Source organism: Erpetoichthys calabaricus, chromosome 13 (genome assembly GCF_900747795.2).
Source record: "Erpetoichthys calabaricus chromosome 13, fErpCal1.3, whole genome shotgun sequence".
NCBI lineage: Eukaryota > Metazoa > Chordata > Cladistia > Polypteriformes > Polypteridae > Erpetoichthys > Erpetoichthys calabaricus.
Genome location: NC_041406.2, coordinates 5,088,138 through 5,113,989, shown reverse-complemented (window position 1 = coordinate 5,113,989; position 25,852 = coordinate 5,088,138). Strand labels below are relative to the sequence as shown.

Below are 25,852 nucleotides of genomic sequence, written 5' to 3'. Positions count from 1 at the left end.
CTAAATTTGGAATTAATAGGAAACTAAAAAAACCACAGTGGATTAATAAAGATTTAAAAAAGAAGTTGCAAAGGAAAAAACTGCTTTATAAGGCATATAAGACTAATGACTGCAAAGTGAATCGTAGAGCATATGAGAACATGAGGGCAACCATTAAGAAGGATATCAGGGAGGCTAAAAGACAGTTGGAGAGGAATACAGCAGATAAGGCGAAAGACGACCCTAAGAGATTCTTTCAGTGTTTTAGTAGTAAAAGAACAGACAAGGAGGAGTTGAAGTGCATCAGAAATAGTAAAGGGGAATTAAAAGATACAGACAGTGAAATATTGGATGCCCTAAACTTACATTTTTCTGAGGTGTTCACGAGTGAGCAAGTGGATAACCTCAGAGCAGTAACAGGGACTACTAAGGAGGTACTGAGGGATTTGGAAATTGTAGAGGGAGAAGTACTGCTCAGATTAAATAAGATGAAATCAAACAAATCACCAGGACCAAATAATATTTACCCTCAAGTTCTTAAAGAGGTTAGCGAGTTCAGATATAAACCCTTGACACATATTTTTAGGAAGTCACTGCGCACTGGAGAGATTCAGAAGGACTGGAAAATGGCAAATATCATCCCATTATATAAAAAGGGTGACCGGGCAGATCCAAGCAACTGTAGGCCAGTAAGCTTAACGTGCATCAGAGGAAAATTAATGGAAGGAATTATTAAGGATAAGATTGAGCAACACCTGGCAAGGACAGGAGTTATTAGGAACAGTCAGCATGGGCTTAGAAGAGGGAGGTCATGTTTTACTAACATGCTGGAATTCTATGAGGAGGCAACAAAAGGATACGACCAGAGTGGAGCAGATGAGATTATTAATCTGGATTTTCAGAAAGCATTTGATAAGGAGAGACATATAAACCCTTGACACATATTTTTAGGAAGTCACTGTGCACTGGAGAGATTCCGAAGGACTGGAAAATGGCAAACATGAGAGGGTGGGCATCAAATTTAAAGAAGTGGGAGTTCTGGGTGTGGTGTGTAGATGGGTGCAGAATTGGCTCAGACACAGGAAGCAGAGGGTGATGGTGTGAGGAACCTCATCAGAATTGGCTGATGTTAAGAGTGGTGACCAGCAGGGGTCAGTGTATATTTTTAATATATATAAATGATTTAGAATTTAGAATTTAGGAAAATAAGTAACAAGCTGGTTAAATTTGCAGATGATACCAAGATAGGTGGATTAGCTGATAATTTGGAATCCGTTATATCATCACAGAAGGACTTGGATAGCAGACAGGCTTGGGGTGATCTGTGGATGATGAAATTTAATGTCAGTAAATGTAAAGAATTACACATAGGAAGTAAAAATGTGAGGTTTGAATACACAATGGGCGGTCAGAAAATTGAGAGTCCACCTTATTAGAAAGATTAAGGAGTCGTAGTGGACTCTAAGGTATCGATTGCCAGACAGTGTTCAGAAGCCATTAAGAAGGCTAACAGAATGTCAGGTTATATAGCGCCTTGATGTGTGGAGTACAAGTCACAGGAGGTTCTGCTCAACCTTTATAACACACTGGTGAGACCTCATCTGGAGTCCTGGGTGCAGTTTTGGTCTCCATAAAGACATAACAGCACTGGAGAAGGTCCAGAGATGAGCGACTCGGCTGATTTCAGGGCTGCAGGGGATGAGTTATGAGAAAAGATTAAAAGAGCTGAGCCTTTTCAGTTTAAGCAAAAGAAGATGAAGAGGTGACATGATTGAAGTGTTTAAAATTATGAAGGGAATTAGTCCAGTGGATTGAGACGGTTATTTTAAAATGAGTTCATCAAGAACACGGGGAGACAGTTGGAAACTTGTTAAGGATAAATTTCACACAAACATTACAAAGTTTTATTTTACACAAAGAACGATGGACACTTGGAATAAGCGACCAAGTAGAGTGGTAGACAGGAAGATGTTGGGGAATTTCAAAACTCGACTTGATGTTTTTTTGGAAGAAATAAGTGGACAGGACTGGCGAGCTTTGTTGGGCTGAATGGCCTGTTCTCATCCAGAGCCTGACCTACCGAATGAGACCACCTACCCCACCTCTCTACCCCCACTACAGTCCACACAGTTCTCTTTTGATATGTGGGAGGTCTTTATGCCCCACCCTATAAACCCCCCCCCCCCCCCAACCGAAGGAGTCCCTGACGTCGATATCGGAGAGTCTTCTGCTGAAACATCGATGAAGTAGAATTTTTCTGGTGTGGTGGGAGCGAATGTGAAGAATGACATCTATGAAGTCAAAGACAGCGGTGAATAACAAAGGATGATTTTTGAGGCGTTTTTAGCACAAGTTGTAATGTCAGCTTGTTTGAGAGATGCTTATACTTTGAATGAACTCTTTTAGGGCTGATGTCGACTTTTGTCAAAATTCAGGAGTAGAGGACGGTAATCAGCTGTAAACTGCGACAATACTCACCCTTAGGTTTTAGTTTGACTCTCTTTGCTAGAAGATCTAACCTCGATTCACTACGCGTGTGTAAGTAGCGAAGAGCAAACAACCTCTAAAATGGCACCGACATCTGGCGTGAGACTGAAGGAAATGTGCAAAGAAAAATACTCCATGGACGTTTTCCATAATTTCGTTGAATAGGACTCTGACTCGTCGGACTCCGAGTTTGACGCAAGTGATCTGGAGATGGATATCAAAAACGAAACTTAGGTACTGGCGTCATCTGATTGGACCCCAGCTGGTGCTGAACACTTTTGTGCTGCTGATGCGCCTACAGCAACGTGTACCTGGGAGGACCGCCACTTACGATGACAAGAGGTACAAACCATCCTGCGTCACACTGCAAGTGCCAATGCCACCCACCCGTTGTGCGAAGACAGTCAGGCAGCTGGCCCACTGTGCATTCCTGCTGATCATCAAGGTGCCCCCACGTAGCCACTGTCACCAGAGATGCTGAACATGTGCCAACAGCAGCCACAGCACATAACAACAGATGTTTTATGTTGACTTATGCATGAAACCATCGCTTTGTGTGCTTTTCACAAAAATGAGTCTTTTGGAAAAAATTTCAGCCCTCAAAGAGTTAAATTAGCAATTAAGTGAAGCAGTCAAGGCCGAGGGTGGCACTACTGTTGCCGTATTGGTCATTTAATTTTATTTTGCCACGTCTATGACTCCTGTGTTATGCCAGTTTTTGATAATTATTATTATTATTATTGCTGCTGCTGTTGTTGGATTATTGTCTATGTCATAACATATCATCCATCCATCCATCCATTTTCCAACCCGCTGAATCCGAACACAGGGTCATGGGGATCTGCTGGAGCCAATCCCAGCCATCACAGGGCACAAGGCAGGAACCAATCCCGGGCAGGGTGCCAACCCACCGCAGGACACACACAAACACACCCACACACCAAGCACACACTAGGGCCAATTTAGAATCGCCAATCCACCTAACCTGCATGTCTTTGGACTGTGGGAGGAAACCCACGCAGACACGGGGAGAACATGCAAACTCCACGCAGGGAGGACCCGGGAATCGAACCCAGGTCTCCCAACTGCGAGGCAGCAGCGCTACCCACTGCGCCACCATGCCGCCCAGGTACCATTAAATTGATGTAAAAATACAGCCAAGGCATTAATGGTGTATTTAACAGCCATTGCAGCTTGCAGCAGTGAGTGATTTTTAATTTATTATTCACATAGGACTGCAAAGCCCCAGTTTCGGCAGCCATTCCTTCAGCGTCCTAGTGGTCAATCCCCTGAGCTCATCCCTAGTTATTCATGTTTAGCAGGCTGATTGGTTATTAGAGAAACCTTTGAGCTTGTGTTAGCACGGCTGAATCTTGTGATTCTGTTCAATTCAGTGAGCCAATTGATTTCAGTTGAGGTTTCCGACTGACGCAGCTTTCTCGAGACACGTCAGCCTGGTGTTGTTTAACAAAACATTTTTTTTTTCATACTGGTAACAGATCTGGAATACACACAGTTACGATCAGATCTGTTACTTGTTTCATTATTAAATTATGGGAGTAGGCATGCTTTGTTGGAATAATCCATTCTCTGGTACGACAGCCATTTAATTATTTTGATGCAGTGACATCAGTAATATGGTGCATCTGTCACTCATAGAGACTCCTTGTCATCTGAACAATACAACTGCTGGCGGCTTCTCCAGTGGCGCATGTCAGACGTATCACGAGATTCCTAAGAGGCTGCAGTTTGTAAGGAAGTGGATCAGATAGAAATGTAAATGAAGTTCATTTCAAAACCATAATTAAATGATGTTTTTGTAATCACATCTCCAATGCTGAATTCTTATTTGTAAAGGCAGAGTGAGATTTAATAAGTGGAAGTGGTGACAATCTGATCGGGGCAAACCCTGGGTACAAAGTGAATGAGGGAGGCTCAGGAGTCGCCTTCAAGTGCTTCTCGGCATCGACCTGCAAGAAGTGGCACCGAGGGGCTAATCGCTGAGCCCCCAGTAGTATAACATGCAGGAACAGAACATCCATCCATCCATTTTCCAACCCGCTGAATCCGAACACAGAGTCACGGGGGTCTGCTGGAGCCAATCCCAGCCAACACAGGGCACAAGGCAGGGAACCAATCCTGGGCAGGGTGCCAACCCACCGCAGGACACACACAAACACACCCACACACCAAGCACACACTAGGGCCAATTTAGAATCGCCAATCCACCTAACCGGCATGTCTTTGGACTGTGGGAGGAAACCGGAGCGCCCGGAGAAAACCCACGCAGACACGGGAGAACATGCAAACTCCACGCAGGGAGGACCCGGGAAGCGAACCCGGGTCCCCAGGTCTCCCAACTGCGAGGCAGCAGCACTACCCACTGTGCCACCGTGCTGCGGAACAGAACAGAACAGAACAGAACGCCATCAAATGTGCTTTCTCAAACATGCTTAATCCACCTTAATGTTACCAGGAGCCAAAGATGACCCTGCCACCGTCAGCAGGAATGACACCTGGTGGGACACTCGGACATCGCAGGGGTCACCAAAGGAAACAGCCAGACAACCACATTAATGATAGAGACAATTTGGAGCTGACAAATCATTAAACTTTTGCGTCTTAGGGGATATCAGAAGAAAATCATAATATAATATAATATAATATAATATAATATAATATAATATAATATAATATAATATAATATAATATAATATAATATATCCATCTTCCAACCCGCTGAATCCAAACACAGGGTCACGGGGGGGTCTGCTGGAGCCAATCCCAGCCAACACAGGGCGCAAGGCAGGAACCACTCCCAGGCAGGGTGCCAACCCACCGCAGGACACACACAAACACACCAACACACCAAACACACACACTAGGGACAATTTAGGATTGCCAATCCACCTAACCTGCATGTCTTTGGACTGTGGGAGGAAACCCACGCAGACATGGGGAGAACATGCAAACTCCACGCAGGGAGGACCCGGGAAGCGAACCCAGGTCCCCAGGTCTCCCAACTGCGAGGCAGCAGCGCTACCCACTGAGTCACCGTTCCACCAATATAATATAATGTAATATAATAGAATATAATATAATTCATTTCACAGTCAGAGGGGATCAGAGGCTACCCTGGCAGCATTACCTGCCAGACAGGACCCTACTCTGACAGGGAGTAATACAAAATAATATAATATAATAGGGCAGCACGGTGGCGCAGTGGGTAGCGCTGCTGCCTTGCAGTAAGTAGACCTGGGTTCACTTCCCGGGTCCTCCCTGCGTGGAGTTTGCATGTTCTCCCCGTGTCTGCGTGGGTTTCCTCCCACAGTCCAAAGACATGCAGGTTAGGTGGATTGGAGATCATAAATTGTCCCCAGTGTGTGTGTGTGCCCTGCGGTGTGCTGGTGCCCTGCCCAGGGTTTGTTTCCTGCCTTGTGCCCTGTGTTGGCTGGGATTGGCTCCAGCAGACCCCGGTGACCCTGTAGTTAGGATATAGCGGGTTGGATAATGGATGGATGGATAATATAATATAATATAATATAACACATTTACACGTTCATTATTATTATATGTAAAGAGTATAGTGATATTTATACTAGCATGTACTAACCAACATCCAAATATTTGTAACTCCCTGGAGCCTTGATTTGTGTTATATAATGTAATTTGTTATAACATAATAGAATTACATTCTCAACCTGTTTATTTCTAGTTCACAGTCACAGAGAAGAGACTATCATGCTAGCATTATATAGCAGCATAATATGGTAGCATAATATAATATTGGACAAAGTGCAATATAATATATAATATAATATAATATAATATAATTAATATAATATAATATAATTTATATCATTTTAACTCAGTTGAAGGTTGCAGTATTAAGCCACCTTTATGGTGTACCAGTCCTTTGCAGATACAGTGTATTATTATTATTATTATTATTATTAATAATATTATTATTATGATATCATATCCTCTGTCAGTATTTTCCTTATCACAGTGCAGGGCTCTCAATTTTGTGAGCAGCAGTTGCTGATTTCTCTTCAGTTGTCTCATGTCTCAGTCTCATGTGGCTTTCTTGTTAATCTGAGCCCCCTAACAAACTTTCCTGTATGTTTAACGGCACGCAGCGCCCCACCAGACATTTTCTGCTACACGACGTCTGTTTCATAATTTCAGAATGTTTTAGTTTGAGTCCTCCAATTCTTCATTGCACGCAGCCTGATTTTCGGTCACCAAAGGTCATTGTGAGTTACAGCAGCACTGCAAAGTGGGTAAGCAGCTCCTGACAGGACGCCAGCCCACCCGGAGGTCCACACACATCCGTACTCACACACAGTGATGCCAGTAGCGTCCGTATTGTCACGTGGATGGAGTACAGTGGAATTCGCACCAATTCAGCCAACATGCAATATGGTGTAGAGTTGGTAGTGACTGGACTCGTGGGGATAAAACTGGGGTACTTGGTATAAACCCCCCAGGAAGAACATGCAGACCTCACACAGACAACGACCAGGCACGGGAGTGACACTCAGAACACTGGGTCCTGTGCCACTGGTACATTTTTGAGCTCCGAGGGGGAGGCCGGCCGTTGCTTGGCAGGTTGTCTTCCCTTGTGTGACATTTGCTCTCGTCTTTGGTTTTAGCTGCGGTGCTTCGGCTCTTTATGTATTTGTCAATGCCTGTGTGTATAATTATAAGAAGGTTAGAAAGACTTTTAATATTTTTCAAAAGTCTCGTACCCTGACTTACTCTTTTTCTTTTGATTAGTAGTAGAATAGGTTTGACTTTTTTTACACTAAAAATGTATTCCTTTTTTTTTTTTTTCTTCTAGTGACAAAATGTTTCCAGCATTTGGTTTTGGGGCAAGAATACCACCGGATTTTAAAGTAAGTGTTAAATGATATTTTTCTTTCTAACAATCTTTAAAAAATTTTGAATTTCAAGAAATTTGACAGACTCTGCGGCACAGGAATCCTGACGATGCGACTTGTCTTTGATGAAATGCGTATTTGTGAAGCACAACTGTAACATCTGACAACAGTCATCACCGCAGTTTGGGGAAATTCCTCAAAGAAAGGCACTCGTCCTCGATTAACTGTAACACGTCTACTTTACTCGCTGTTTTCCGAAGGATGAATCCCAATGCTCTTTTTTTTTTTACTTTTGTTAGAATTCGTTACGTTTTATTATTTTTTGTGGTGATTCCTGCCATGGATATATCTGATAATGACATCCATTTAGGATTTCTTTTATTAATAATAAGTTTTATAATTGAGAGGACCTGCTGAAGTTCTCATTGTTTTAATGCCATCTTTGTTTTCATTTGAGCGCCACCCAGAGGCGGATCTGCTGTGAAACAAATGAAGTTTAAATTTCAGGGCCCCTAATCCCAGATGAACCCCAGATTTGATTTTATTCCACATTGATTGAAAATCTGGGGTGTCTACTGTATGAGAAGGGGGATTTAAAACTCCTGCATGTAAGGGTTAAATTTAAAAATTATGGCGATCCATCATTGAACTCCCTCAGAATAACATGAAGAATGTCTGGAGTGGAGTGAAGTGGGCATCATGACTGGGCACAGGTGCTATAAGGGCATGTGGACAAAGCGAACACCCTGAACCAATTATTTAATTGATTTTCCCTCCCACTGCCACCTTCTTCCAATGACCAGTCCCCCCACACCATCCCTACTCCATCAACTGGACTGGCCAGTGACAAGCCCACCTGTGACCACCAGTGTGGACTGTCCATAACTGAAGACCAACTAAGGAGACAACAGAGGAAACTACTCACACAGGAAATGACCAGATGGAGTTTTTAAGACCTGTGCTGGCCAACTTTGTGATGTCCTCTGTCACCTGTTCAGTCTGTCACTAAGGCTCCAGAAAGTGTCACTGCTTTGGAAAACACCCTGCTTTGTTCCTGTTCCAAAGAAGGCAGGTGCCTCTTTTACCTAATGACTACAGACCAGTGGCACTTACATCTCACATCATGAAGACTTTTGGTCCTGGACTATAAAAGTCCTCTAGTGGTAGACCACCTGGACTGACTGCAGTTTGCCTATTGGACAAAGATTGGAGTGGTGGATGCAATGACCTCTCTGCTCCACAACACTTGTTCTCAGCTGGACAAAGCTGGCAGCTCTTTCGTGGTGATGTTGTTTGAGTTCTCCAGTGCCTTCAGTACCATCCAGCCATCCCTGCTAAGGGAGTCAGCACAGAGATCTGCATTTGGATGTGTGCCTGGATGTTGGACTATCTGTCGGGCAGACCACAGTTTGTGAGATTCAAAGACTATGAGAGAAACACTGGAGTACCACAAGAAACAACTCCTGTCTCCATTTCTTTTCACTCTGTACATCTCAGACAAGAAAAATGTGTTTCCATCCGTTTACTCTGCCTCTCTTATATGCCATTTGGTATGGGATTCATAAATGCAGTGCTAATGTCTGTGATGCACCATCTGTTGAAATGAAAAATGCAATGCATTTTATTACAGCACATGCTTGTGATGCATCATTAGAATGAAAATTGCAATGCATTTAATTATGACACATGCTTGTGATGCACCAATGTGTTGGAATGAAAAATGCAATGTATTTTATTACGACACGTCCTTAAGATGCACCATCTGTTGGAATAAAAACTGCAATGCATTTTGTCACGACACATGCTTGCCATGCACCACCTTGTTGGTATAAAAAATGCAATGAATTTTATTACGACACATGCTTGGGATGCACCATGTGTTGGAATAAAAAATACAATGCATTTTGTCATGACACATGTTTGTGATGCACCATCTGTTGAAATGAAAAATGCAATGCATTTTATTATGACACATGCTTAGGATGCACCATCTGTTGGAATAAAAATTCAATACATTTTGTCATGACACATGCTTGTCATGCACCATCTGTTGGAATAAAAATATGCAATGCATTTTGTCATGACACACGTTTGTGATGCGCCATCTGTTGAAATGAAAAATGCAATGCATTTTATTACGACACATGCTTAGGATGCACCATCTGTTGGAATAAAAATATTCAATTTGTTTTATTATGACACATACTTGGGATGCGCCATCTGTTTGAATGAAAAATGCAATGCATTTTATTACTGCAAGCATTACAAAATACTTTCCAACAGATAGTACACTTTAAACGTTAACAATGAGGTCTACTTAGAGTTCAACTGTCTCAATGAGACAATTAAACAGTAAATCTTCAATGCAATAAAGTGTGCAGAATGTACTGTAAAGGAGTCTAAACACGTTCTCAATTCACAGTTAATTAAACATTTTTAATGAAGCAGTTTTTGGGGGCATAACTGTGTAGCATGTGTGGCCCTCCTGGACCAGAATTTCCCAGCCTTGTTCTGTAGTGCACTCCAAGGCACCTTATGGTGGTGGTCTTCACTGCTGAGTAGTGCGATAAAAACTGAAGCTCAACTGCAGATCACTACTATCTGATAAAATGCATATTTTAAGAAAGGTTTTACAATTCTCTAATAATATTTCACAGGAGAAAAAGGAAAGTTTAGTTTTAATTGCATGAGTTTATGATGGTGTGAATCTTCTCTTGTAGGTCTCCCATGATTTTGCCATCAACTTTAATGAAGATAACCCAGAGTGTGCAGGTACATTTTACATTTTTTTATTGTTTGGAATAAATCATCAAAGTAGCGTGTAGGCCCTCACAAGGTGGACAGTCATCAGTGCTGTGCAGTTGAAAAAAGAAGAGTTGGAAATCATGGGGTATCTGCTTTGTAAGCCAAACGGAGGTGGATGAGTACAGACCAGTCCCCCCGCCCCCCAACCCAGTAGATTTCTTATATGGCCAAAATGAAAATATAGCCAAAATGTTGCATACTCTCGTTTCCACGCTCACATCGCGATGTATAAAACCTAAACTTGGCGTAAAGCCACGCACATTGTCACGCTAGCTCAATCCCTGGCGTATGCATGTTTTCGGCTCGGTTTTGCAAACTGGTGGCACCCACCGTCAAAGCAGTGCTACTGTTCCTGGGTGGCTTCCCTTTATTTTTTTAGATTCACATCCCTGACACGGTTTTATCAAATATACTGAAAATGAACTGCATATCATTTTTTAGTTTAAGGAATCTGATTGTAATCAACCCGTAATGATATCATGATGCAGGGAATGGCCAAACTATTCCAAATATTATAGCTGCCTTAACGTTGTTACTCTCACTGCACCACTCGGAGTATTTTAACTCACTGGATCTGAGTGTGGAATCACAGCTCTACAGCAGCTGATCGGAAAGCTCTACGGCAGATTGCGTCAAGAGTGGGGAGAATTATTGGGGTACAGCATCGAGCACACGTTGTTTCAGCTATGTGCACAGTCTACTTGAACCACTCCCATGCAGCAAACATGCATGCTTTTCCTGTAGGGACCTTGCGGTTCAGAAACAGTTTCATCCCAAGAGTTCTAAACGCACTCAATCAGTCCATCAAGTACTCCGGTAGAACTGTTTGTATTTAGAATTACAATCGCCTCACTGGAAACTTGAAGAAAAGTTATAATAAGCACTGGGCGGAGTGGTGGCTCTGAGGCTAGGGATCTGCACTGGCAATCAGAAGGTTGCCGGTTCAAATCCCGTAAAATGACAAAAGGGACTCTGCTCTGTTGGGCCCTTCAGCGAGGCCCTTAACCTGCAATTGCTCAGCGCTTTGAGTAGTGAGAAAAGCGCTATATAAATGCAAAGAATTATTATTATAATATCGCACAACCTGAGCCACTTATGCTTTCATATTGTATCTTTTTCATTGTTTTTTTATTGTATTATTATTATTATTATTATTATTATTGTTGTCATTGTTGTTGTTACAGTATTATACCATTTTATAGGAAAATAAGTTTATGGAGGATTTGCATATAAAATCTCATTGTACCATACAATAACAATAAAGGAATTCAATTCAAAACAAGAGAGCGCGTATTTACAGACAATGGCAACTCACTTCTAAGTCGATTTAGATTTCCAGGTGCTATCTTCTTGATATCATTTTTCAGATGATATGCAGTATCTACTCTATAAATATAAAATCCTAAGCCTAAAAATGCAATGATTTTATGTCACGTTTTTTGTCACGCTTTAAATCGGGCTTATTTTAAAACCTACATATATATGTTTGGTATCATTCTTTTCAGAGTTTATCGAACTTTGATGTAATGTTGTTAGATTTTCAGATTCTTAGTCCGTTTTTAAATTATAAACTAAAATATCAAGAACTCACATCCCACGAGAGAAGACTTTGTGTCAACAGATTTAACCATGCCTGGGGATGGAAATAAAAGACAACGAGTAGGACAGCTGCTGTACAGGCTTTTAAACATTTCAAGCGTTGTGTGAGATGCAGATCACATGGCACAGCACAGCAGCAAGCCAGCAGCTGATCGAGCAAAGAGGAGGTATTTGTTTCCCATTGTATCACCGTTTAAGAGGGGGTTTCGGAGGAGCGACCACATCTCCTTGGGGTGCGTTCAGACCCCCTCTTCACAACACGAGCGGCAGAGGCGTGAAGTGGCTGGTGTGTAGTGCAGGCCGGGGAAGATTGTTGAGTGAAGCAAGCAGAGGGTAAGCCCCCTAGTTATACTCACTTAAATAATGTATATCATTACTTAGCTAGATCCCCTAACTTGTGCTTTATACAGAGATACTTAGAGTGTTCTTGAGTCTTCATTGTGAGGGTCTGCTCACCCTACTGACTCGCCACAAGTTGGCCCTTCAGATAAAAAAAACTGAAACATCCCATCCATCCATCCATTATCCAACCCGCTGTATCCTAACCACAGGGTCATGGGGGTCTGCTGGAGCCAATCCCAGCCAGCACAGGGTGCAAGGCAGGAAACAAACCCCGGGTAGGGTGCCAGTCCACTGCAGGGCACACACACCCACACACCAAGCACACACACTAGGGACAATTTAGGATCGCCAATGCAACTAACCTGCATGTCTTTGGACTGTGGGAGGAAACCCACGCAGACACGGAGAGAAGATGCAAACTCCACGCAGGGAGGACCTGGGAAGCAAACCCGGGTCTCCTAACTGTGAGGCAGCAGCGCTACCACTGCGCCACCGTGCCGCCCCTGAAACATCCCAGTGATGGGAATTCTAAAACCAGTGGACTGCACCAGTGAGGATTTAGTGGTGTCACATCAAAACCTAGGCAATCAATTACACTGTGTTTTATTAGATAGATAGATAGATAGATAGATAGATAGATAGATAGATAGATAGATAGATAGATAGATAGATAGATAGATAGATAGATAGATAGATAGATAGATAGATAGATAGATAGATAGATAGATAGAGCACTACATGATAGATAGATATCCATCTATCCATCCTCTTCTGCTTATCCGAGGTCGGGTCGCGGGGGCAGCAGCTTGAGCAGAGATGCCCAGACTTCCCTCTCCCCGGCCACTTCTTCTAGCTCTTCCGGGAGAATCCCAAGGCGTTCCCAGGCCAGTCCAGAGACATAGTCCCTCCAACATGTCCTGGGTCTTCCCCGGGGCCTCCTCCCGGTTAGATGTGCCCGGAACACCTCACCAGGGAGGCGTCCAGGAGGCATCCTGATCAGATGCCCGAGCCACCTCATCTGACTCGTCTCGATGCGGAGGAGCAGCAGCTCTACTCTGAGCTTCTCACCCTATCTTTAAGGGAGAGCACAGACACCTTGCGGAGGAAACTCATTTCAGCCGCTTGTATTCGCGATCTCGTTCTTTCGGTCACTACCCATAGCTCATGACCATAGGTGAGGGTAGGAACATAGATCGACTGGTAAATTGAGAGCTTCGCCTTGCGGCTCAGCTCTTTTTTCACCACGACAGACCAATGCAGAGCCCGCATTACTGCGGATGCCGCACCGATCCGCCTGTCTATCTCACGCTCCATTCTTCCCTCACTCATGAAAAAGACCCCGAGATACTTGAACTCCTCCACTTGAGGCAGGATCTCGCTCCCAACCCTGAGAGGGCACTCTACCCTTTTCCGGCTGAGGACCATGGTCTCGGATTTGGAGGTGCTGATTCCCATCCCAGCCGCTTCACACTCAGCTGCGAACCGATCCAGAGAGAGCTGAAGATCATGGCCTGATGAAGCACACAGGACAACATCATCTGCAAAAATCAGTGACCCAATCCTGAGTCCACCAAACTGGACCCCCTCAAAGCTGTGGCTGCACCTAGAAATTCTGTCCATAAAATTTATGAACAGAATCGGTGACAAAGGGCAGCCCTGGTGGAGTCCAGCTCTCACTGGAAACGGGTTCGACTTACTGCCAGCAATGCAGACCAAGCTCTGACACCGGTTGTACAGGGACCGAACAGCCCTTATCAGGGGGTCCGGTACCCCATACTCCCGGAGCACCCCCCACAGGATTCCCCGAGGGACACGGTTGAACGCCTTTTCCAAGTCCACAAAACACATGTAGACTGGTTGGGCAAACTCCCATGCACCCTCCAGGACTCTGCTAAGGGTGTAGAGCTGGTCCACTGTTCCACAACCAGGACGAAAACCACACTGTTCCTCCTGAATCCGAGGTTCAACTATCTGACGGACCCTCCTCTCCAGGACCCCCGAATAGACTTTTCCAGGGAGGCTGAGGAGTGTGATCCCTCTGTAGTTGGAACACACCCTCCGGTCCCCCTTCTTATCATCAGTGGATAGATAGATTCCAGAAATAACGGTGTTGTAGCAGGCTACACATATTAATATCAGTCAGTTACACCTATAAGCTAATGAGAATATATTTTAGGTCTAAAGTGTAAAATAAATACACCCTTAAGTGATTAACATATTACTAACTTAACATTTATTGCCAATTAAAATATTAATGTAGCAGGGAACATAGCACATAATTAATATGCTCTGTTCATTTCAGTGAAATTGCTCCTAAATTCCTGGATGGCCAATGGCAGAGCGCCTCTTGGAGATGTCGCTGCGCCTCATAAATTTCACAGCAGATTTAACGACCTGATCATTACACACACGCTGCCCCTGTACTTCAATGGAGTAAATGTAAAATCCATAGCAATCAGCATTGATTTCACTTTCATGAATCCTTGGCACGCTATAAAATTGCTACCCCAGCTGACTTTCCTTTTTCAATAATTGCAAAAGATATATTTTCAAAGAACCTGATCCTTCCTACTACGTTATCGGCTCTTTCGCGTAATGATATTTGATAAGTGATGCTTGCCTTTGTTTGTATATATTATGCTGAATTGGCCTCTTTTTTTTTTTTTCTTTTTTTTTCATCCTTTCCCCCCGGGACTTCCTGACAGTTTATGGCTTGTATTTCATCTTCTCTCATTTCCTTTGCTTGCTCCGTCTACCAGGGATGGATTAGTTCCTTATGCATCTGTCCAAAGCGGTTTTTCAGCTGCTCCCCAGAGCTTTACTGGCCTTTATCTGCTGTCAGTTGCAACAGCAGCATTTTATTTTATTTTTTTAATATTTAGTCCTAGCTTCCCATTAATTTTCACAAGGATACATTATACGTGATCGCTCATTAAATTTCAAAGGTGTCAGAAGCGTTGACTGAATTGGGATAAAATAAAGAATGATTCCTTGGGCCATTCACATGAAATAAGCATTCATTGTCCTGCTGCCTAGCAATTTAAATGTGTTACCAGCTGGCGTCCCTTTAACAAACCAACGGCGTTTGAGCAACCTGGGGGCGTCTGAGAGGGTCAGTGGAGGGCACATTTAGTCTGGCAGATGTTAACCAGTTTACCAGTAAACTTGAAGTCCAGTCTGAGTTTATCACTGTGGAAAGAAAACTCTCTTTACTGTCATGGATAAAAACCGTTAAAGGGGCTGTGCAGTGATTCTGTAACCATTAGATAAAAAGACAATAAAGGTATCCATCTATCTATCTATCTATCTATCTATCTATCTATCTATCTATCTATCTATCTATCTATCTATCTATCTATCTATCTATCTATCTATCTATCTATCTATCTATCTATCTATCTATCTATCTATCTATCTTATCCTGCCTACTATACTAAAATTAAATTTTGTCTATCTATTATCACACATGTGCACATGGAGGGCAACTAAAGGGATCAAAAGAGGGTAATTCCATGCTGGACCAGGGGTGATAGAGTGCACTGACCCTTTCTCTCTTTCTTCTGCAGACCAACTACGGGAAATTCTAGCTAGGCCCGATGACACCACTTCTGGTTCTGAACCTACCACTTCCTCCACCCACCTTTAAAAACGCCATTTTGTTTGTCACACATCAGTTCTGTTCTGGACTCATCTCTGTAAAGAGATATTGTTGTTTTGTTCTTTGAGTTTCAAGCCAATCTTGAAGTTTAGGGGGTGGCTACCCCAAACCTTTTTGCAGTGTTTGTCATTTTATTTGCCAGTTGCGTAGTCGGCAGGATGATTGGCTCCAAAATGACCCAGTAGCAGGACCTGAGAGACATCCTAATGACCATATCAACAGAACTGATGTGTGACAAACAAAATGGCAGTTTTAAAGCCGGGTGGAGAAAGTGACAGGACCAGAACTGGAAGTGGTAATGATGTCATCGTGCCCAAGTAGAATTTCCCGTGGTTGGTCTGCAGAAGAAAGAGAGAAAGAAGGGTTGATGCACTCTGCCTCCCCCTGTTCTGGCATGGAGCCATGGGCATGTGTGTGATGATAGATAGATAGATAGATAGATAGATAGATAGATAGATAGATAGATAGATAGATAGATAGATAGATAGATAGATAGATAGATAGATAGATAGATAGATAGATAGATAGATAGATAGATAGATAGATAGATAGATAGATGTGAAAGGCACTATATAATAGATAGAATTTAATTTTAGTATAGTAGGCAGGATAAGATAGATAGATAGAAAGATGGATGTGAAAGGTGCTATATAACACCTGGCTACTATACTAAATTCTATCTAAATTAAATTCTATCTATTATATAGTGCCTTTCACATCTATCTTCAGTAAGTCACATAAGAGAGGGAACCACAAGGGAGAACACAAAGTTTCTGAGTAATCAAATCCACTGGTCACGACTTCACCTATTAGATAGATAGATAGATAGATAGATAGATAGATAGATAGATAGATAGATAGATAGATAGATAGATAGATAGATAGATAGATAGATAGATAGATAGATAGATAGATAGATAGATAGATAGATAGATACTTTATTAATCCCAAGGGGAAATTCACATATAGATATTAGATGTAGATTTTAATGTTGTGAACTAAAGGTGGCGCTCTTCAGCAATCCTTGACTCAGACCAGCAGCAGGCGAGGTGCGAGTCCAATTCAATTTAATTCAATAAAAGTTTCCTTTGGAGCATTTAAGGGGCAGCACCTTCAGAAAGTCTTCAGACCCCTTCATTTTTTTCACATTGTGTTACGTTTCAGCGTTGTGCTAAAATTGTTTCAATTTATTGTTTCCCTCATGAAGCAACAATCAATATGCCAAAATAATAAAGTGACAACAGGACATTAGGAATTTTGTTGTATTAAAAATTAAAAACTGAACTCTCGTCTTTGAGACAAGTGTAGACAGCTTTTACTATGACACTTGAAATGTCTGGCTCAGGTGCAGCCCATCCTGTTGCTCTTCGTTGAGATGTTTCTCCACTTTGTTTGCAGTCCCCCTGTACTCCGTTGAGTTGATTGCCCAGGTTAGGAGAGGCACACCAGAGTGCCATTTTTGCAAGTTCCAAGAGGACTTTCACGCATTGTCTGGTCACCCTTCTACAAAGCCCAGATTAGTGGAGTGCTGCAGTGGTCCTTCTGGAACTTTCTCCCATCGCCACACAGGGTTTTTAGAGGCCAGTCAGAGTGACCATTGGGTTATTAGTCACCTCTCTTATTCCAAGGTTCTTCTCCTCCAGTTGCCCAGTTTGGTTGGGTGGCCAGCTCTAGGAAGAGTTGTGGTTGTACCAAAGTTCTTCCATTTTAAGATTTATGGAGGCCAATGTGCCTTTGGAAACTTTCAATGCTGCAGACATTTTTTTGCAGCCTTCCCCAGATGTGTGTCCCAACACAAGCTCTGCAGACAATTCCTTGGACTTCATGGCTTGGGTTTGCTCACCTATGGGACCCTCTATAGACCATAGGTGTCTGCCTCAACCAATCAATCCATTCGATGGAATTCACCAGAGCTGGACACCAAACAAGGTGAAGAAACATCTCAGCAATGTTCAATGGAATGGGATGCACTCAAGCACCATAGTAAAGGGTCTGAAGACTTGGGTCAATGGGGCATTTCAGTTTTTAATTTTTAGCAAATTTCCAAAAATGTCTAACATCCTGCTTTCACTTTCTCACTCTGGGGTTTTGAGTGTCGCTTGATGAGGAAAGGAATTCTGAAGGTGCAATAGATTTCTTAAGCTATCGTATTATTTTGTTGTCTGATATTGCCCTTTATTATAATTCAGTTTCAGATGAAGTTCATATGATATTTATAGCATAGTCGTTTCTCTTTTTTGTGCTATATTTTATTTCAAGATATCTGAAAACACATTTTAAGATTCCTTTAGGAAATGGCTGGAAGTTATTTCAAGGTACACTGAATATCCGAATATCATTTTCAGATATCTGAAATCTATTTCAGGACACCTCTAATGCATTTCATGAAATCTCCAAATAACTTCCTGCACGGCCGCAGCGTGCCGTCCTGTTAAGCCGGGGTCATCAAATAGATTGACTTGAGGCCAGATTCTTGCAGAGCAAACATTTATCGACATAACATTTATCCTCAAGTGCTTAAGGAGGTTAGTGAGTACACAGAGAAACCCTTGGCACAAAAATCCTAAAGACGGGAGGCTAGCGAATTTGATCGTATTGTAGAGAGCATGAGAACAATCTGGATGACAACAGGCCATTGAGCCCCCCCACTTGTCCTACCTACTTAACTCCTCCAAAATAACAGCAAGTCGAGTTCTGAAGGTCCCTAATGTCCAACTGTCCTCCATACTGTGTGGTCACTTATTCCATGGGTCTGTAGTTCTTTGTTTAAAGAAAAAATTCCTGATGTTTGTGTGTAATTTAGTTTTTAACCGTGTCCCCATGTTCTTGATGAACTCATTTTAAAGTCACCGTCTCGCTGCACTAATTCCCTTCATAATGTTAAACACTTCACTCAGGTCTCCTCTTCATCTCCTGTAAAGGCTCAGCTCATCCCCTGTAGCCCTGAATCAGTCTGGTCGCTTTTCTCTGGACCTTTTCTTGTGCTGCTATGTCTGGTGGGCCCAAAACTACACCCAGGACTCCAGATGAGGCCTCACCAGTGTGTTATAAAGCCTGAGCAGAACCTCCTGTGACTTGTACTCCACCCGTCAAGGCGCTATATAACCTGACGTTCTGTGAGCCTTCTTAATGGCTTCTGAACACATTAGTGTTAAGTCCACTACGACTCCTAAGTCCTTCTCATAAGGTGGACTCTCAATTTTCAGACCTCCCATTGTGAATTCAAACCTAACAAGACCTCAACCTAATGCAGGCGTTAGGCTCAGCTCCTCCTCAGACTTGTACTCCACACATCAAGGCGCTATATAATCTGACATTCTGCTGGCCTTCCTAATGGCTTCTGGACACTGTTTGCCAGTTGATAGTTTTGAGTCCACTATGACTCCTAAATCCATCTCAAAAGGTGGACTTCTGATTTTCAGACTGCCCGTTGTGTATTCTAACCTCACATCTTCACTTCCTACTTGTAATTCTTTACATTTACTGACATTAAATGTCATCACCCACAGTCTGCCCAAGTCCCTCTGTGATGATTCAGTGGGTTCTCAATTATCTGCTAATAATTATCTGATCCAACTATCTTGGTATCATCTGCAAACTTAACCAGCTTGTTCCTTACATTCCTATCAAAATCATTTATATATTTATTAAAAATAGCAGCAGCCCCAGCACTGCCCCCTGCTGGTCACCACTCTTAACTTTACCCAGCTCTGATCAGGTTCCTCACACCATCACCCTCTGCTTTGTGTGTGTGAGCCGATTCTGCACCCATCTAAAAACATCACCCTGAACTCCCACTTCTTTTAGTTTGATGCTCACCCTCTCCTGTGGCACCTCATCAAATGCCTTCTGAAAGTCCAGATCGATAATCTCATCTGCTCCACTCTGGTCGTATCCTTTTGTTGCCTCCTCATAGAATTCCAGCCTGTTAGTAAAACACGACCTCCCTCTTCTGACCCCACACTGACTGTTCCTAATAACTCCTGTCCTTGCCAGGTGTTGCTCAATCTTATCCTTAATAATTCTTTCCATTATTTTCCTGTGATGCACGTTAAGCTTACTGGCCTGTTCACCCTTTTTAAATGACAGGATAATATTTGTCATTTTCTTGTCCTATAGCGTGTCCTTATTTTGCAGTGACTTCCTAAAAAGATGTGTCAAGTGTTTATATCTGTACTCGCTAGCCTCCTTAAGACCTCGATTTCAGCCTCTTTTGCCATTAGGGGTTGCCACAGCTGATCATCTTTTTCCATATCTTCCTGCCCTCATCATCTTGCTCTGTTACACTCACCACCTGCATATCCTCTCACACCACATCCATAAACCTTCTCTTAGGCTTTCCTCTTCTCCTCTTCCCTGTCAGCTCTATCCTTATCGTCTTTCCCCCATTATACCCAGCATCTCTCCTCTGCACATGTCCAAACCAACGCCATCTCGCCTCTCCCAACCGTCCAACTTGAGCTGACCCTCTAATGTCCTCATTTCTAATCCTGTCCATCCTCGTCACACCCAGTGCAAATCTTAACATCTTTAACTCTGCCACCTGCAGCTCTGTTTCCTATGCCACCATCTCCAACCCATGTAACATAGCTGGTCTCACTACCGTCCTGTAGACCTTCCCTTTCACTCTTGCTAATATCCGTCTGTCACAAATTATTCCTGACACTCTTCTCCACCCACTCCACCCTGCCTGCACTCTCTTCTTTACTTCTCTTCCACAATCCCCATTACTCTGTACTGTTGATCCCAAGTATTTAAACTCCTTCACCTTCACCAACTCTACTCCCTGCATCCTCACCATTCCACTGACCTCCCTCTCATTCACACACGTGTATTCTGTCTTGGTGGTCCTACTGACCTTCATTCCTCTCCTCTCATATCTCCACCTCTCCAGGGTCTCCTCAACCTGCTCCCCCTACTCTCGCTACAGATCACAATGGCATCAGCAGACATCACAGTCCATGGGGACTCCTGTCTAATCTCGTCTGTCAGCCTGTCCATCACCAAATAAGAAAGGGCTCAGAGTCGATCCCTGATGTAATCCCACCTCCGTCACTCCTACCTCACCACGGTCACACTTCTCTCGTACATATCCTATACAACTCTTACATACTTCTCTGCCACTCCCGACTTCCTCATACAATACCACAGCTTTTCTCAAGGCCCCCTGTCATATGCTTTCTCCAGGTCCACAAAGACGTAATGCAACTCCTTCTGGCCTTCTCTATACTTCTCCATCAACATCCTCAGAGCAAACATTGCCCTTATAGTGAGGGGAGCTTTTTCAGAATTAGGTGATGTTTAAAGTGGTGTCCAGAAGGGGTCGTTGCTGGGGCTGCTGTTCTTTTTCATGTACATAAATAGTCTGGACAAGGATCTAATCAACTAGCTGGTTAAGTGTGCAGATGATACCAAGATAGGTGGATTGGCAGATAACTGAGAACTCGTTTAACCATCTGTGATATTTGCCTGGACACCAACAGTCGGAGACCACATCTTTATACAAATCTCTTCTTTATTTTCTTCTCCACAACACAACTCACAGTCCCGCACAACAACACAGTGCCTCTAGCTCCAGTCACCCTTCTCCTGGGCCTTCTCTCTCCTCGTCCCTTGGCCACCTGTCTTCTCTCTCCAGGAGCTTCGTCCTGCTCCTGTTCCCGACTCCAGCTCGGTGATTGGAGGGAGGCAGCCCCTCTTATCCTCACCCGGATGAGCTCCAGGTGCTCTACATGACGTCACGTCCTGGTGTGGCGGAAGCATCAGGAGAGCACCCGGAAGCACTCCGGGTGACCCTGGAAGGATCGTCCTCCATGGGTGTGGTGGAAGTAAATAAGTCCCGGGCTCCATGAGGCTCGGGGCGCTCCCTGGTGGTGGATACGGGCCTCCACAGACTTCAGCCTGCCTGCTCCCCTTCCGTGGCCCTCTTCTGCTCCAGGGCAGGTTGCCCCCTTGTGGCCCGGAAGACAAATATGCCACCTCTCGGTCCCTCCAGGCATCCTGGCTGGGTCTGACCTCCAGCCATGTATGACACCATCATAGAGGGACTTGGACTGCATTACAGGCTTTGATAGATTTATTGTTGATGAAATGTAAAATGTTACATGTAGGAAGTAAAAAAATGAGATTTGAATATGCAAATTTGAAGGTGCAAAATGAAGAGCTGAGAGGAGGAGCCACAAGCACATAGGAGGGGCCTGGGATGAACAGTGGACAAGAGGAAGGGCTAGAGGCAGAGTCACATTCATAAATGCGATGGACTAGGGACAAATGATAAATAAAATGAAAGGGTTAGTGGCTGAGCTATAAACAGGGGTCTGGGGTGAGCAGAAGACAAGAGGAGGGGATAGAGGGTGGAGTCATTTTCATAGATAGGATGGACAGGGGTAAATAAAAAAATAAATAAATGGGCAAGAGGTGGAGTCACATACAGAGATAGGATGGATTAGGGACAAATGATAAATAAAATCAAATGTTTAGAGGCAGAGCTACAGACAGGGGCCTGGAGTGAACAGTGAGCAAGAGGAGGGAACAGAGGGCGGAGTCATTTTCATAAATGGGATGGGCCAGGAGCAAATAAAAAAAAGTGGAAGGACAAGAGGTGGAGCCACAGATACACTTAGGAGGGGTCTGGGGTGAACAGTGGACAAGAGGAAGGGCTAGAAGTGGAGTTACATTCATTAATGGAATGGACCAGGGACAAATAATAAATAAAATCAAATGGTTAGAGGCGGAGCTACAGACAGGGACCTGGAGTGAACAGTGGACAAGACATGCATAGATGCAGGAGCAGGGCAAATGGAAGACTAAAACAAAGGCTAAAGGTGGACACCTGTAGATAGTAAATGCAAATGAACTAACTCACTAGACACATCAGAAGGGTCAAGGGGCGAATAATGCAGCAAAAAGAAGGGGAAAAGAAAAAAGTACAAACATAGACATGAAAAGATAAGGACCAGGGGCAAATACTAGACAAAATGTAAGCTTGAGAGGCGGAGCCACAGGCATACATAGGAGGGGCCTGAGGGAAACAACGGAGAAGAGGAAGAGCTAGAGGCGGAGTCACATGCATAGATGGGATGGACCAGAGGTCAGTAATAGATAAAATGAAAGGGTTAGAGGAGGAGCCGCAGGTACCTATAGGAGGGGCCTGAGGTGAACAGTGCATAAGAGGAAGGGCTAGAGGCGGAGTCACATGCATAGATGGGATGGACCAGAGGTCAGTAATAGGTAAAAATGAAAGGGTTAGAGGAGGAGCCACAGGTACCTATAGGAGGGGCCTGAGGTGAACAGTGCATAAGAGGAAGGGCTAGAGGCGGAGTCACATGCATAGATGGGATGGACCAGAGGTCAGTAATAGATAAAATGAAAGGGTTAGAGGAGGAGCCACAGGTACCTATAGGAGGGGCCTGAGGTGAACAGTGCATAAGAGGAAGGGCTAGAGGCGGAGTCACATGCATAGATGGGATGGACCAGAGGTCAGTAATAGGTAAAAATGAAAGGGTTAGAGGAGGAGCCACAGGTACCTATGGGAGGGGCCTGAGGTGAACAGTGCATAAGAGGAAGGGCTAGAGGCGGAGTCACATGCATAGATGGGATGGACCAGAGGTCAGTAATAGATAAAATGAAAGGGTTAGAGGAGGAGCCACAGGTACCTATAGGAGGGGCCTGAGGTGAACAGTGCATAAGAGGAAGGGCTAGAGGCGGAGTCACATGCATAGATGGGATGGACCAGAGGTCAGTAATAGATAAAATGAAAGGGTTAGAGGAGGAGCCACAGGTACCTATAGGAGGGGCCTGAGGTGAACAGTGCATACAAGGAAGGGCTAGAGGCGGAGTCACATGCATAGAAGCATAATCAGGGCAGATGGCGGGCTAAAAGAAGGGCTCAGAGACGAGAGTCACAGAGATTTCCTCCTAATTTTAATTAAACTTAACTCGCATCTCCTGGCTAAGTGCCCTCGTGCACATGCATATCACCAGGCCTGATGCGTTGCACAAGTGACTTTCCTCAGCTCACTCCGCCAGTTGAAATCAATAGCTATTAAAATGATTTTAACTTGCTAGAAGAAACACGCTTATCGAGTCCAATCTTGCATTATTCACTCATTTAATGCATATTTATGATGAAAGCCCAGCTGAGCATAAAGCAGAAAAGAAAACAGCGAAGTAATCATCATTGTTAATATTGACACGTTGCGGGTAGTCTGGAAACATTGCAGAAATTCATATTAATGCATGAAAATTAAACCGATGGCGTGTGACTGGAAACTGAGTGGTGGATTTCTGGAACAATCCCACAAGACAAGAATGACAGACCAGTAATGAAAGGTCTCTGGTAACTGGTCCCTGCCACATGAGAGTATGGCGCTTGCAAGGTCGAAGAAGACAAACTCCAAATTCATTTACATTTACATTTAACTTACATAGCAGAATGCTTTCATGCAAAGCAACTGTCACACATGCGCATCTGAGGATCACCTTCCTGGCTCATTCTTGATAAGCAATACCACCTGCGGATGAGAGGGGGCGCTGCTGGTAACAGTATCTCCTCTATTCCTACAGCACAGAGAAGATGCCCAATGAGGGCAACTGACTCCGCCCCTTACGGTCAGAGGACTATATGCAGTATCTGAGGTGTTCCCAAAAGATTTCATCTTATTGCAGACTACTGCTGAACTCCAGACCTGAACGTCTTGAAGAAGACATAGCAGCCCTTTATTTTGTTTTGTTTGCACCAACGTGTGCTCCTTTTGTTGTGCTTACCTTTATCGATTAAAAAGGGGTGACCCAGCTGGTGCCCTGTATTATCGTAGTATTTCCCTCTACTTACCCTGTTTTCTTCAAGGGTTAGTGTACTCGTCAAGTTCGTTACCGGGTTGGTGTACTGTTGCACTTTAAGATGAACACACACATACATACAGTAGCTATATGCATACACACAGAAACTCAACAGTGTGAGTAGTTGTGAATTTCCCCTTGGGATTAATAAAGTATCTATCTATCTATCTATCTATCTATCTATCTATCTATCTATCTATCTATCTATCTATCTATCTATCTATCTATCTATCTATCTATCTATCTATCTATCTATCTATCTATCTATCAGTGCCCAATGAACGACTGACACACAGCTGGTTCATCTCCAGCACTTTAAACCACACAAGTGCCTTATGAATAACACAGCTTGTCACTCTCCTAGGACTTCATGAGACTTACACACACACACAGACCCTAAGCACAACAGTGCCCCATGAATGACACACACACAGCTGGTTAACCTCTTCCACTTTAAACCACACAAGTGCCTTAGGAAAAACACAGCCTGTCACTCTTCTGGCACTTCAAGAGATTTACTTATTATCGGAACAAACAACATACAATGTTTTAAAGATATCTCAGACCTAAACATTACTTTTGGTCTCCAAGAATATATTTAAACATACAAAGACTCAGAACTCTTGACAGTAGGCCATTTACAGTGCATCCGGAAAGTATTCCCAGCGCATCACTTTTTCCACATTTTGTTATGTCACAGCCTTATTCCAAAATGGATTAAATTCATTTTTTTCCTCAGAATTCTACACACAACACCCCATAATGACAACGTGAAAAAAGTTTACTTGAGGTTTTTGCAAATTTATTAAAAATAAACAAACAGAGAAATCCCATTTACATAAGTATTCACAGCCTTTGCCATGAAGCTCAAAATTGAGCTCAGGTGCATCCTGTTTCCCCTGATCATCCTTGAGATGTTTCTGCAGCTTCATTGGAGTCCACCTGTGGTAAATTCAGTTGACTGGACATGATTTGGAAAGGCACACACCTGTCTATAGAAGGTCCCACAGTTGACAGTTCATGTCAGAGCACAAACCAAGCATGAAGTCAAAGGAATTGTCTGTAGACCTCCGAGACAGGATTGTCTCGAGGCACAAATCTGGGGAAGGTTACAGAAAAATTTCTGCTGCTTTGAAGGTCCCAATGAGCACAGTGGCCTCCATCATCCATAAGTGGAAGAACTTCGAAACCACCAGGACTCTTCCTAGAGCTGGCTGGCCATCTAAAATGAGCGATCGGGGGAGAAGGGCCTTAGTCA

General features: G+C 43.5%; 1 protein-coding gene across 1 annotated transcript in view; it reads left to right on the top strand.

Annotated features, from left to right (window-relative positions):
* LOC114663947 (copine-4) overlaps window positions 1-25,852 on the top strand; it is a 391,714-nt gene that overhangs the window by 341,449 nt on the left and 24,413 nt on the right. Inside the window, exons 11-12 of the mRNA XM_028817904.2 lie at window positions 7,310-7,364; window positions 10,070-10,121. Coding sequence (XP_028673737.1) covers window positions 7,310-7,364; window positions 10,070-10,121 — 107 coding nt within the window. The remainder of the gene's footprint in view (window positions 1-7,309; window positions 7,365-10,069; window positions 10,122-25,852) is intronic.